We start from the raw sequence: 14,334 nt of genomic DNA on the forward strand, positions 1-14,334 counted from the left end.
ATGATTAAAATGCCAGCATTTCTCACCTTGAAGTCAGACATTGGGTACGTGGGGTTGTAGTCGTACATAGAGGCTGTAGTGGTGTATGGGCTTATGAACAGCCTCTCTCCCGCTGGTTCCCTCTCACCCACCCTGTCGGAGGCGTTGTCCCAGTCCCGGGAGGTCAGGGACTCCAGGGAGCCTCGGTATTGGTTGGGGGCCAGCCGGGAGCTCTCCCAGCGGGGCAGCCTGGGGGGTCCATTGTTCTCGGGGCCTCCGGGCGCCGTGCCGCCGTCCGGGTCCCTGCGGGGACCCACGCCGTTGCTGATGACGGCGCCGCCGGGCCCGCCGTGGCCCAGGTGGTGGTCGTTGTTGAGGAACAGCTGATACTTGGGGTTGCTGTTGCCGGGCAGAAGTACGCGGGGTGTGGGCGGGGCCTCTTCCTCGGAGGCGGGGCTGTCGGGGAGGCGGGGCTTGATTTGATCCAGGTCCGATTCCTGGAGGAGAGCACACGGTAAAGCCTTCGGTAAACTATTTAACCACGTTGAAGATTTTCACCCCTCAAAAAATGGACGGCAGGTTTTCTCTGAAGAGGGTACAAATTAGAGATCCACATGATCTGTTTTGTCGCTTAATTGAAGGCCAAGTACTGATTTGACTTTCTCTTTCACAAAGTGCCTCCGGGCCAAAGACGTTTTTAACTTTAAATTGATGACGTTATAAGACACATCTTACAACTGTAATAGAACAAATCTAAAAGTAAAACTGGCGATGCTACAATGTAGAAAATATTCTGTTACGACTCCAGTAAAACTCCATCGTCAACTTTTGCTCACAAGCCAGCATCGACCCTCATACAGCCATTTTTTTCACACTTTACACACACACACACACACACACACACACACACACACACGCACGCGCGCGCGCACACACAGTGTGGGCGTGCTTGTGTGTATTTTGAGATTTAATGTGTGCATATATTTTACATTTTTAACTGAAGTTTATCTTGTACTGTCTTGACTCTTGCACTATTATGCTGGATGCTGGTGCATTGTTGACGGCTGGCCTTATACACAAACACACACAATATCATCAAGCACATACTTGCGTGTGCACACTGCACACTGCACGCACACACACACACACCAAACTGACAAGTGACTAAACTAAAGTACATCTGGCTAATTTGACATGCTAATGCAGTTAAGAGTTAGATTTAGAGTTAGATAGCGAGCTACAGTAAAAGCCTCTGTGTTAATGTTTCCCTTCATAAGTCAGAGTACACTCACAGACAAATCAACGCTGATGAGGGAGACCATTCATTCCTAATTCGTAACAATAACTGAATACAATTACAGGTGTGTTTTCATGCAGAGTGGCTGCAGTCAGTGCTTTAGTCATGCAAGTACATTCGCTGTAAAAAATTTATCCATGCAAAAATGTTGCTTTTCAATCTGAAATGCCACGACGTCAATCCATGCACATGATGATTATGTTATCGCATAAGACAGACAATCAATCATAGATCTCCATATGGTGACATCTCCATTCATTAAACGGGCTACACCGGCCACAAAAAGAGTGTTTGAGAGTGTAAACTGAAACCAGAGTTAATTATTGTTATAAATATCTGCATTACTTAATTTACAAGAAGTCTACACAATTAGAGATTGTAGAATAATTGTTATTTTGATCCAAATTTGCCAACAGCATGGTATTGTGTGTCAACGATAACAAAATATTCTTTTTTTTTGGGTCTCAGAGGCTAAATATCATCAAATGTTGGTCCGTGGCTCAAATGCTGAATAGATAATGGGCCTTGATATCAAAATGGTTGAAAACCAATGTTTTTAGGTTGTCGTTTTATTGTCGCTTTGTATGCGAGAACTTCTGGGACCTCAGAGTAGTATGCACCTAAAGAGAAGTGACCACCATGAAGTCCTTTTTAAATCTGAATGTCTTCTCGACGGTTTTAGCCCATTCATTGAATTTAGATGTCACTCACCAGACTAATACGTACTACACAATGTCTCCTGCACATCACACATGGTGATATTAGGTCGGGTGTCATTATTCACATCCATGCACATGGTGATATTAGGTCGGGTGTCATTATTCACATCCATGCACATGGTGATGTTAGGTCGGGTGTCATTATTCACATCCATGCACATGGTGATGAGAGGTCTCAGACGCCAGCGATCAGCCGGGGTCGTCTCGCCTAACTTACCGATCCCATTCCTGAATCAGCCAGGGACTCCCGCCCAGAATCGCGGTTGTCGTTCAACGCCTTTGGACTCCCATCCTGCTGGGTCCTACTAGGCTCCGACGAGTCTGACCCAAACTGAACCCGGGCTGACTTGTTCTCCTCTGGAAGGTTTTTTACAAGTGCGGATTCCTCTGACGAGTCTGACCCAAACTGAACCCGGGCTGACTTGTTCTCCTCCGGAAGGTTTTTTACAAGTGCGGATTCCTCTGACGAGTCTGACCCAAACTGAACCCGGGCTGACTTGTTCTCCTCTGGAAGGTTTTTTACAAGTGCGGATTCCTCTGACGAGTCTGACCCAAACTGAACCCGGGCTGACTTGTTCTCCTCTGGAAGGTTTTTTACAAGTGCGGATCCCTCTGACGAGTCCCTTACTGGACTTTCTGTGGCGTTCTGCCCATTTTCAACAGGAGTGGCGGAGATGGAGGGAACTGGGCTCCCCGTGGCAGACCTGGACCGTGGCTTCGAGGGCTCTCCCCGCTTCCGCGTTTTCATCTGAACCGTGGAGACGTCGGACGAAGACATCGTGGTGACATGGCCCGTTTCAGGAAACGGCGAAATGCCGTTTGGACTGAGGGAGGAAGGGGAGGATTCTTGAGGAGACGCTGACGTCGGGACGTAATCGGTACCGGAGAATCTATGGATCAGATCTTTGACGCTGCCAGAGCGGGTTAGGTTAGAACGTCTGGTTACAGTGGTTAGCGATGCTCCTTCGGCTGTCGGCGGTTTCCCGCGGTTGGTCCTCCGGGATTGATCTGAATCTACTCCGTTGGTGGTGGCAGTGCTTTGGTAAGAAGGCAACGCGGAGGAGGAGGAGGATGAGGAGGAAGAGGAGGAAGAGGAGACCTCGACGCGGTCTGAAACACTCCCACTTTGCTGAAAGAATTGAACATAATAATAAAACACCCCAGCCAGATGATAAATAAAGGAGGTGCACTGCCAAATTATTTTCTGTGAATATGACCCACAGAATAAGGATTCTAGCGTTCAAGTGGTCAAAACAATTATTAGAGAGAAAAGGATTTGGGGTCTGGGTTTTTCCTAAATGTTTTGATTGCAAGTCCAGACAATTTAAGAAGACAATTTATTCATGAAGACAGTGAGGGGTTGCTCTTTCTTTCTTGATCCACTGGACTGAAATGACTGATCGTACATTTTAAGTTGTGTGATTCTGGACAATACTTTTTTGTTGTTGTTGTTATTATCGTGCTTAGACCTAAGAACATAGAAGCAAAGAACACAGAAGCAATCCGTTGGGATTTCAACAACAACAAATACAAACAAAACAAAACAGTAAATGAGTAACAGAAAGAAAGTGAAATAAAAAGTAAAATAGGGTATGCGGCATGTGACATCAACATTATACCCGGGAGGGATTATGCGGGAACGCCGACTGAGTGGCAAAAAACTACTTTCTGGACTTGACAGCCCACACATCCACACAGAAAAGTCCTGTCTGTTTGCATTAAACAACGCTAAATTACGTTAAACTCACTTCGCCACTTATTATGCATGCACATTATGCATGCACATAACCTCTACAGAAAAACTGTAAATTAGAAACAAGAAAATACAAATACCAGTTTTAATAAAACTAGCATTAAAGCTGCAATACTCTACCATACAAATACATTGGAGTAAATGTGTTTGACCTGGTTGAATAAAAACTACGGTATCAATAAAATCAATTAATCGTAACATTAGTAAGAGTAAAAACTGTTTGAATGAAATATACCAATAGAGAAAACAGTACATTAGCCTCTAATCATGTGCTCAATCACAACATATTAGAGTCTAATTTAGAAACACGCGTCGCTTACTGTTTTGTTTGAATTCATTGATATTGATATGATCAATAACAGTCCTTTCAAAGTTCAAACCAAACATTTTCTTCCAAACCAATAGGAAGGACAGACATGAATCCCTCTTGAGAAGCGGTAACATCTGCTCATCTGAGAGCACGCACGCACGCACGCACGCACGCACAAACACACACACACTTCTTTGAAAATGCCCACATTACCAAATCCAAATCCCCACTTCACTCACGGCAAAAAGGAAAATACAAATTTCATTTAGGCCTGAAAAGCCACTTAAATGAATCCAAGTTTAATTAACGATTAAAAAAACGCACACACACACGCACAGACGCATGCACACACACACGCACACAAACTCACACACACACACACACACACACACACACACACACACACACACACACACACACACACACACACACACACACACACACACGCACACGCACACGCACACGCACACGCACACGCACACAGCCACACATGCACACAAAAGAGTAATTCCATTTAGTGCTACTTTTGAAAATGAGATGGCCAGTAGCCAGGTTTTTAACTTGGGGCCCTTAATCCAGGGGCTCGCCGAGGCATCCTCCCCCAGGGACAGTGATGTGAGTTTGGGCCAGGGTCTAGGGGGGGATCAGGGCTAATCATGGAGGTATTAAAATGTTTACAGGTCATGGTGGGATTAGCCCATAGGCTAATAGTTTTTAATGTTATTATTTCTGTCTGTCATTATAGGATGAACTCTGACCACTAAGGATGAATGGAATGCTGCGTGTGTGTGTGTGTGTGTGTGTGTGTGTGTGTAAGGCCAGCCGTCTACAAGACACCAGCATCCAGCAAGCTTAATAATGTAAGGACAAGATAAACTTCAGTTTAAGATAAAACATATGCACACAGTAAATCCCTGTGTAAAACACACACACACACACACACACACACACACGGCAGGCCACCGCCCTCTTTAGAGTTGTCAGTTCCGTCAGGGAGAGAACTTGTGTCAAAACCACAGCAACAGCAACGCAACCAATTAGCGGGAACAGCGGCGTGTTGGACACATGCGCGGCTCGCCAGGGGTTGTCCCCTCGCCAATCTGCTTAGCAATATGTCCCCACCACACAGCTGCAAATAATAACACTAATGAACTGAGAATCCTCAGTGTTCATTTCACTCTGAGAGTGTATACAGGTGTGAACAAATGGACCCTTTGGGTCACAAATGGATAAATATTAGGGTTTTAGGGATTAGGGTTGAGGGATTTTACTGTGTACAGACCTGATGACCTGTCTGACTGTCGGTGTGAAGGTCTCTTTTAAGGGAAATTGAGGCCAAATGCATTACAATGGCAGCGGTGGTGCGGTGTGGGTGCCTTCCTCCTCCGTCGTTGTGGTCGGAACTTTGGAATATCTTTTAAGTCGGCAGATCTACAAGCTCGTAGCGCGCCCTACGAGCTTGTAGGTCTGCTATTTTTGAAAAATCGTGAAAATATTTATTTCAGAAAACTGGAGGATTTAGAAGAAACTTTTTAAATTTCGAGGTCAGGCCTAAATGGGTTAATGCAAAGAAAACATTACATTTTTATGGATTGAGATTTTCTTTTATCTTTCACAGTCATATTGTGTGGATGTACTGTATGTACAGCATATAGGCCTGCCATGAACCACCTTTTCCCCAGTGTGACTATTTAACTCATCTTCTATTTTCTATGATAAGACTAATTCATATGAATCTATGTTTGATAATCCAAATGTAGGACATTTGAAGTGATCTTTAAGACTTTATTGTTATGCAAAGTAAGTCGATGCGGTGACACTCACGCTGCAACATGTAACAATTTAAAGCTTAAGTACAGTAGCTATTCAAACGATAATCTTAAAATGAATGGTCTTCAATTAAATCTAATGAGAGCGCATTAATTCAGCAAGAATCGCTCCAGTAGATTAACCACACATCTATTTGTTCAAAATCTAGGTTGAATTATAAATTATCGGATTATGCATGCTCATTTTCCACCACCAGATTAATCCAATCTGCTAAACAAATTACAGCTTTCCTACTGTCTGTCGCTATTAGGCCGTCTCCCTTCAACTTCCCTAATGTCTGTCTGTCTGTCTGTCTCTCCTATGCTGTCTCTCTCTCAACTGTCTGTCTCTCCTACACTGTCTCCCTCTCATCTTTTTCTGCTGTCTGTCAGGGCTATTACAATGTGTTGGTTTTCAACCTGTCTACACATTATCATGATAAACCCCACTAAAGTAACACGCTCTAACAGCTCAGCTGCTACCACGTACATGACATGTTTCCCTGTCATGAAGACTTTTTAGACGAGGATTCATACAAAGATCTCTGTGTGTGTGTGTGTGTGTGTGTGTGTGTGTCTGTGTGTGTGTGTGTGTGTGTGTGTGTGTGTGTGTGTGTGTGACAGACAGAGCCATACGAACAGGCAGATGTTTCCTCCATCTCGACTTCAACTGCATGTCTGAGACAAAGACTGACAACATCTGGACCCACGCCAGTCACGCGCGCGCACGCACACACGCACTCACGAAGTGCCTTGCTTAATGGCACTTCTACTAAAGTTATTGAGTGTCACTTTCCCCACACAGTGTTTAACATGCTTTTTACATTCTCTGGGTCAAATGTACGCCTGCCAAAGTCTGTGCTCACAAACCGTGTTAAATAATTGTCCACTAGATATCTGCGCTGCCTGATATCTGCGCTGATGAGCTATTGGCAGTACTGAGTGTCAACCAGCAGGTCTAGACACCCCTTACACCCCTTATACTTCTTTGCCAATTCTTTACTATTTCGATTAGTTCAAATAGACGATCTACAAGCTCACAACGTCGTATCATCCTCTTTGGAGGATACAAAGATCCCACACCTGCAGATGACTAGCAGCAAACTAGCAGTTATTCAGTACGGTTTGGAGCGGTCGGCACTCCCACATGACATCAGGTGGGAACTGGCAGCCATAACTGGCAGCAACAGAAATAACTGGGGGGTGATTGCTGCAAAACAATACAAGCACACAAAAATGCCATCTAATAACCGTGTGGCTTCCATGTGAATGTCAGACTTAATGTGGCCAGTATATGACGTCAGTCGTCTATGACTTATGTATGACATGACTCCAAATTTGGGCAAGGTTTCAGCCGATCAAACCCCCCACTGATTTCCACACAGACCCATTTCTAGATGGCTCTAGACAGGGAGTGTACCTATATGTTCCCCAGGTTCTGTTCCCCAGGTTCTATGTCCCCCAGGTTATATGTTCCCCAGGTTCTATGTTCCCCAGGTTCCATGTTCCCCAGGTTCTGTTCCCCAGGTTCTGTTCCCCAGGTTCTGTTCCCCAGGTTCTATGTTCCCCAGGTTCCATGTTCCCCAGGTTCTGTTCCCCAGGTTCTGTTCCCCAGGTTCTGTTCCCCAGGTTCTATGTTCCCCAGGTTCTATGTTCCCCAGGTTCTATGTTCCCCAGGTTCTATGTTCCCCAGGTTCTATGTTCCCCAGGTTCTGTTCCCCAGGTTCTGTTCCCCAGGTTCTATGTTCCCCAGGTTCTATGTTCCCCAGGTTCTATGTTCCCCAGGTTCTATGTTCCCCAGGTTCTGTTCCCCAGGTTCTATGTTCCCCAGGTTCTGTTCCCCAGGTTCTGTTCCCCAGGTTCCATGTTCCCCAGGTTCTGTTCCCCAGGTTCTGTTCCCCAGGTTCTATGTCCCCCAGGTTCTATGTTCCCCAGGTTCTATGTTCCCCAGGTTCTATGTTCCCCAGGTTCTATGTTCCCCAGGTTCTGTTCCCCAGGTTCTATGTTCCCCAGGTTCTATGTTCCCCGGGTTCTATGTTCCCCAGGTTCTATGTTCCCCAGGTTCTATGTCCCCCAGGTTCTATGTTCCCCAGGTTCTATGTCCCCCAGGTTCTATGTCCCCCAGGTTCTATGTTCCCCAGGTTCTATGCTCCCCAGGTTCTATGTCCCCCAGGTTCTATGTTCCCCAGGTTCTATGCTCCCCAGGTTCTATGTTCCCCAGGTTCTATGTTCCCCAGGTTCTATGTTCCCCAGGTTCTATGTCCCCCAGGTTCTATGTTCCCCAGGTTCTATGCTCCCCAGGTTCTATGTTCCCCAGGTTCTATGTTCCCCAGGTTCTATGCTCCCCAGGTTCTATGTTCCCCAGGTTCTATGTTCCCCAGGTTCTATGTTCCCCACCATGCAAAAAAGGTTCTTTGTTCCCCACTTAGAATAAACCTAAACCTAAACCAGAAACCTAAGCTAGTAATTTTCGTAATTCTAGTAAGACTAAAAGTATTTTAGCAACTTAGTCTTAGTGTTACTTTTAGTAGCAAATTCTGATTTAAGCTCAGTCTTTGAACAATCCATTGAACTTTAGGCCTGCCTAGACTACTTAAACTAGTCTTAGCCAACTAAAAATTAACATTGGCATGAAATGAACTAAAACGAAATTGCTCAGACTCTTCAACAAAGATGGCAAAAACAAACATTATTTGTTCTGTACTTATACATACAATTGTATAGTACAAAGCACTGAAGTCCTTAAACCAGAAACCTATGACGCTAACCCTAAACCCTAAGGTAAGTGGGGAACATAGAACCTGGGGGACATAGAACCTGGGGAACATAGGGATGACCCCTCTAGAGTCACACGCCCCATAAAAACAGAGAAAGCCCAAGTCTCATGAAACTGTAGACGTTTTGTCTTGTAGACTAATATAGACAACATCCAGACAAGACACATGTGATGCATGATGATGTATGACGATAAGAGCGCCCCTCACTTCACACAAGTGTGATTTTGTTTGATGGGCGATAGCCCCCTCCTATGTACAGCTTTTGGTGTGTGTGTGTGTGTGTTGTCTCAACACCAAATGCCATTGCGTAACACAAACATTGAAGACGAAGGTGAGGACGCCGGAATGAGATGATGTATGATGATGCACGATGATAAGAGCACCCCTCACTTCACATGAGTGTGATTTTTTTAATTACCATGCTGTTTTCTGGTTGGTTGTCGTTCCTGCCTTGCATACTGTGGTCACTCTGATAGGCTGTGGAGATCTGCTCCTTGTCTGACCTGAACAAGGAAACAGAGTTGATGATTAGGATTATGTACATAAAATGTCTCCCTGATGGATTCATGCAATTTGATGAATGAAATGTTGACAAATGAACAATCCAGCTAAACGCATATGGAGTGACCTCGCTAATGACAGGAACTCAATCATTGATTTTTTTCACTGACGAAACCTAAATGGAAAGCACATGAAAACGTAGCTATGATGACTAAAACTAAATATATTGACAATTTCGTCAACAAATAAAAAATTAGACTAAAATGTTTGCAAGGGACCAGTGGACAAGAGATCCAGTATATAAAAGACACAAGTCAATTTACGCTATAGCAGATCTGCAAGCTCACAACGCGTCACGCTCCATTTGTACACTCTCAGAGTTACAGACCCATATAAGGGTCCATTTGGTTACAAACTATCATTTAGCTGGGGACCCCCTGGACCTCCCTCAAGGACCCCTGGGGGTCCCCGGACAAACAGACAGACAGACAGACAGACAGACAGACCTGTAGTAGTCTCTTAATATTCTCAGAGTGAAACAGTGTAGTTTTCGGGTCTCCTGCTGGTACTGGAGCAGGTCTTGCGTGAGGAGGTCGTGGAGCGCGCTCAGCGCCTGCTCCTGGAACACCAGGCGTTCGGACTGGGCCAGATGTTCTGTGACGCGAGCCTGCAGCTCTCTGCGCGTGTGCAACAGCAACTGGAAGGAGAGAGAGAGAGAGAGAGAGACAACACAAGTTAGTACTACTCGCCGCCATCTAGTGGCTGGATCCGTAACGAGAAACGTGTAGTGTAAAATCAGGCCATGTAACGAGTCCCGCGAACATTATTTAAACCCATTCTGACCGGGCACCCATTTTGGTGTTGGCATCATGTTATGCTTTAGCTATTGAAAAATAGCAGATCTACAAGCTCATATCGCGCCACCGAGTGGCACGATACGAGCTTGTAGGTCTGCTATTTTTGAACAATCGAAGAACGACTGACATTTTTTAAAATCTGATCTCAGGTCAGAATGGGTCAATCAGACCAGTGTGTGTCCAGTGGAAACCTCGTATGAATCTGATCTCAGGTCAGAATGGGTTAATTCACCCAAAACATACATTTTGTAACCGCCGATCATGACCGCCGCATTCAAGCTCGTTTTGATCAAAAAACCGCAGCCTGGAAAAATAATCTGTGATAAATGGATTCTAAGAAATCCATTCCCGTAGACATCATTAGCTTAAGCACGCTGACGTTTCACTTCTGTCGGGGCCCAATTGTGGGTCGCAAAGATTTCAAATTCTAACTTCTAAAAAATACTTCATGAATAAAATGAAAATGAAAAAGTGAAATGACTGATCTGCAAGCTCACAGCGTAGCTCGCAAGGAATCAAGGAAGCAGCTAAACAAAGCAGTAACCACCTGGCTGTACAGTAGGCTTCTTATGCAAAACTATAGATCTGACAATTATTTGATTAGCTCTAGTCATGTAAACAGAGACAAAGCAATGGTCTGTTATAAGTGAGTATTCAACAAAGCTACATAACATTATTTGCTCCCTCAGTCAATAACTAACATTAATAGAGTTAAGTGTAGGTTACTGGTGTGATGTGGACTAAGGCAAATATCACAATATGCATTTCAATCAATAATATTGTAATAATATTATTTAAACTGTCAAAACTTGTCAGTTTGTAGATCTGCTATTTTGACTATAAGTGATTGAAAACCAGGACTTTTCTGGGATATCACAATATTATCATGGTCTCTCACATGATGACATGGACAGTCACATGACATCAACACATCAGCTGTACCATGGTCTCTCATATGACGACATGGAGGACGGTCACATGACATCAATACATCAGCTGTACCATGGTCTCTCATATGACGACATGGAGGACGGTCACATGACATCAATACATCAGCTGTGCCATGGTCTCTCATATGACGACATGGAGGACGGTCACATGACATCAACACATCAGCTGTGCTTACAGTGCAGGTGTGCAGGCCGTGGTGTCCCGTCAGGTCCTGCTCAGCGTGTCTTTTCTTCTCTTGCAGGTCTGAGAGCTCAGAGGAGATCTGCTGCTGCCGCAGGGCGATCTCACACAGCCTGGACCAGCAGAGGAGAGACCGGGAAGAGTTAAGAGAGCGCATTCAAATAGCCCAGTATAGACTCCTGACAAACAGTGACATCCACAGCAAAGAATATAATACGAGATGAAATGGGGGTAATCGTCGATGTGATCAGATTCTAAAAATGTCTTCTACATCCTGACAGTTTTCTGAAGAAGCTATGTTTCTATGTCAGTCGTTCTTCGATTTTTCAAAAATAGCAGACCTACAAGCTCGTAGCACTCAGTGCACAGTGGTGCGCTATGAGCTTGTAGATCTGCTATTTTTCAATAGCTAAGCATAACATAATGCTAACACCAAAAGGGGTTCCCGCCCAAAATGGGTTAAAATGGAGCATTTATACAGTACCGTTTTCCAAAGCGCTTTACAATGGTCATGCCATTCACCTGTTCACAGTGTCAAGCTCAATGACACTTCGACACTTGTGGGTATATTTCAAAATATATACAAAAAATATACAAAAAATGTTCTATGATTGTGTATGAATGTGTGCGTGAAATGATGAATGTAATGGCATGTTGTAAAGGCGCAAAAAAGGGCAGATCATGCTAAATACAACGAATGCATATTGTCATTTTAACATAGCTGTCGCCATGACGAATGACAGTGTTAGTACAAGACCACAGACTGTTACCGTCAGCAACAGAGCGGTTGTTGGTCATTAAGTCGGTTTGCTCGAGGGGCACCTCCTCCTCACCAATGTTGTTGTTGGAACTTTGGAAGTATAACTCATGACATTTTCCCACGCAGGTTTTATTTATTTATTTCCTCCAAAAAAAAAGGTTTAAGCCGGCAACTCCTCGAGTCACACGGCTGCTTCTCTGACCCAAGCAAGGCCCCCGCCGCCGCCACTTACATAACCGTTCAAAAAGCATGACATCCTTAAGCAAATACGCCGTGTTGTCAAAGACACGCAGATGGCTGAACGGCTGATAGAAGGCTGCAATTACTCCTCCCTAAGTCAGCAACAGGCAAACATTCATATGTAAACTATGTGACTGGTGGGGTTTTTTTTCTGTGAGTACAGTGGATGCACTTACTGATTGAGAGGATTAAGTAACAACAGTGAGTCACTGAGTGCTTTTGTACAGAGTTAAATTAACAATAATGATTTTACTGTGTATAACCGTGAAGTGAAGAGTGAACCAATATTCTCCAACGCAAGTCTGAGCCGCGACACGCCCCTCTAGACCATTCTGACCTGAGATCAGATTCTAAAAATGTCTTCTACCTCCTGACAGTTTTCTGAAAAAGCTATGTTTCTATGTCAGTCGTTCTTCGATTTTTCAAATATTGCAGAACTACAAGCTCGTAGCGTGCCACTCGGTGGCGCCTATGAGCTTGTAGATCTGCTATTTTTCAATAGCTAAAGGATAGCATAATGCTTACATCAAAAGGGGTTCCAAAATGGGCTAGAACAGAAACCTATAACAGTTAGGCCAGGCTATCTGGAACCTGGCTGTGAGCCTTTCCGACGCTTGTAAGATCTCTTCTCTGGAATAAACCCAAATATTATTGTAATAAGAGGTTTCCTCTGTTTATTGATGTAGATATACTGTCAGCTATATATGGACCGGTATTTACTATGAAAACAATTATAATCCTACAGCGGCACGCCTTTATCCAAAGAGCTTTACAATGTGCACTACATTCACCCATGCGATGGAAACCATGCAAGGCAACAACCAACCTGCTCATCGGGAGCAGTTTGGGGTTCAGTGTCTTGCTCAAGGACACTTGGACACTTAAGTGGAAGGGAGCCGGGGATGGTTCCATGCAGGAGGGACCTAAGCGCCACCCCAGTAGGACGTGCTGGGTCTTATACACCAAACAAACTGAATTCTGGGAGGCTGGAGAACCTAATGTAGCAGTAGGCCTACATTGTAACCTAGTTTACATTTGAGCTACATATACACAGTAGCAACATGCGTTTTTCAGAAAACTCTAAGCAACGCAATAAATAAATAAATGGGAATCCCCCATTCAAGATTTGACTTGTTAAATGTTTTCAGAATTTTTCAAAAGTTTGCAGATGTGACACGTTGTTATAGCTTAGATCTGGCTTTTTTTTTTTTTGGCGAAAGGGCCTTTCTGTGTGGAGTTTGCATGTTCTCCCTGTGTCCCCTAGGTACCCTCACAAAAAAAACCTTGCAGTAATCCTGGTCTCTAAACTACCTCCCCCTGGGTCACCTGATGGGAGGGAAAAAGAACCGGACGGAGTAACGTGTTCCTTCCACGCGCTTTACGTCCGGCAGCTTGGACTCCTCATGCATAGAAGGAAGCATGAGGTCAGTCCGTTGCCCTCTCCCCAGGTCGGCAGAGGAAGTGTAGCGCCCAGGATTACATTAGATAATTGACACTGGGTGAAACAATCGGGTGAAAAATCGTGGGATAAAAAAAAAAGGAAAAAAAAATATATATATATCTGCCATTTTCAAATAGCTGACATGTATAGGGTTAAAGTGGTTCAATAGAGTTTGATTAGCATGTTATATTAACTCGTTTAAGCTGGGCACCCCCCCCCCCACAAGCTTTGAGAATGACCTCAATGGTATTCACGTGCAGTTTAAAAACATGCCCACATGAGGGAGCTAAATCTCTGCAACAGCACAGTCAGGAACATGCCCACAGAGAACAGTGGAAGTGTTGTGTTTACAGAAATAGGAAACAGACAGCTCATTTGGAGGAAACCTTTGACGGATATGCTAAGAAATTAACATCAAAATGTAAGGAAAGGCAAATTAATGCAACCGACACGAAAACAACTGCATGAAAAACAAAAGGCCTTAGGGGGGAAATTATTAACATTTTGTTAATGAGAAATTCAAGGGTGTGTGCTGCCTTTCCTGCGTGTGCGACTGCACCGTGTGTGCTTGTGTGTGTGTGTGTGTGTGTGTGTGTGTGTGTGTGTGGGGGGGGGGGGGGGGGGGGCATGTGGCTAATATGCATGCATTATGTACTGCAACTGCCATGTATTGCGTGCTTGCGTAAAGGCGATTGCGATTGCGCGTGCGTGCGCGCGTGTGTGTGTGTATGCGTGTGTGGTTGCGTGTTAACAGAGCTGTC

General features: G+C 44.5%; 1 protein-coding gene across 1 annotated transcript in view; it reads right to left on the reverse strand.

Annotated features, from left to right (window-relative positions):
• The window catches only part of LOC310879176 (uncharacterized protein), a 55,644-nt gene that overhangs the window by 12,297 nt on the left and 29,013 nt on the right, over positions 1-14,334 (reverse strand). Inside the window, exons 4-7 of the mRNA XM_083793628.1 lie at positions 11,128-11,245; positions 9,651-9,841; positions 9,062-9,146; positions 27-476 (exon numbers count right to left, since the gene is read on the reverse strand). Coding sequence (XP_083649754.1) covers positions 27-476; positions 9,062-9,100 — 489 coding nt within the window. The 5' untranslated portion in view covers positions 9,101-9,146; positions 9,651-9,841; positions 11,128-11,245. The remainder of the gene's footprint in view (positions 1-26; positions 477-9,061; positions 9,147-9,650; positions 9,842-11,127; positions 11,246-14,334) is intronic.

This window comes from Protomyctophum parallelum, assembly GCF_964188405.1.
Source record: "Protomyctophum parallelum genome assembly, chromosome: 21".
NCBI lineage: Eukaryota > Metazoa > Chordata > Actinopteri > Myctophiformes > Myctophidae > Protomyctophum > Protomyctophum parallelum.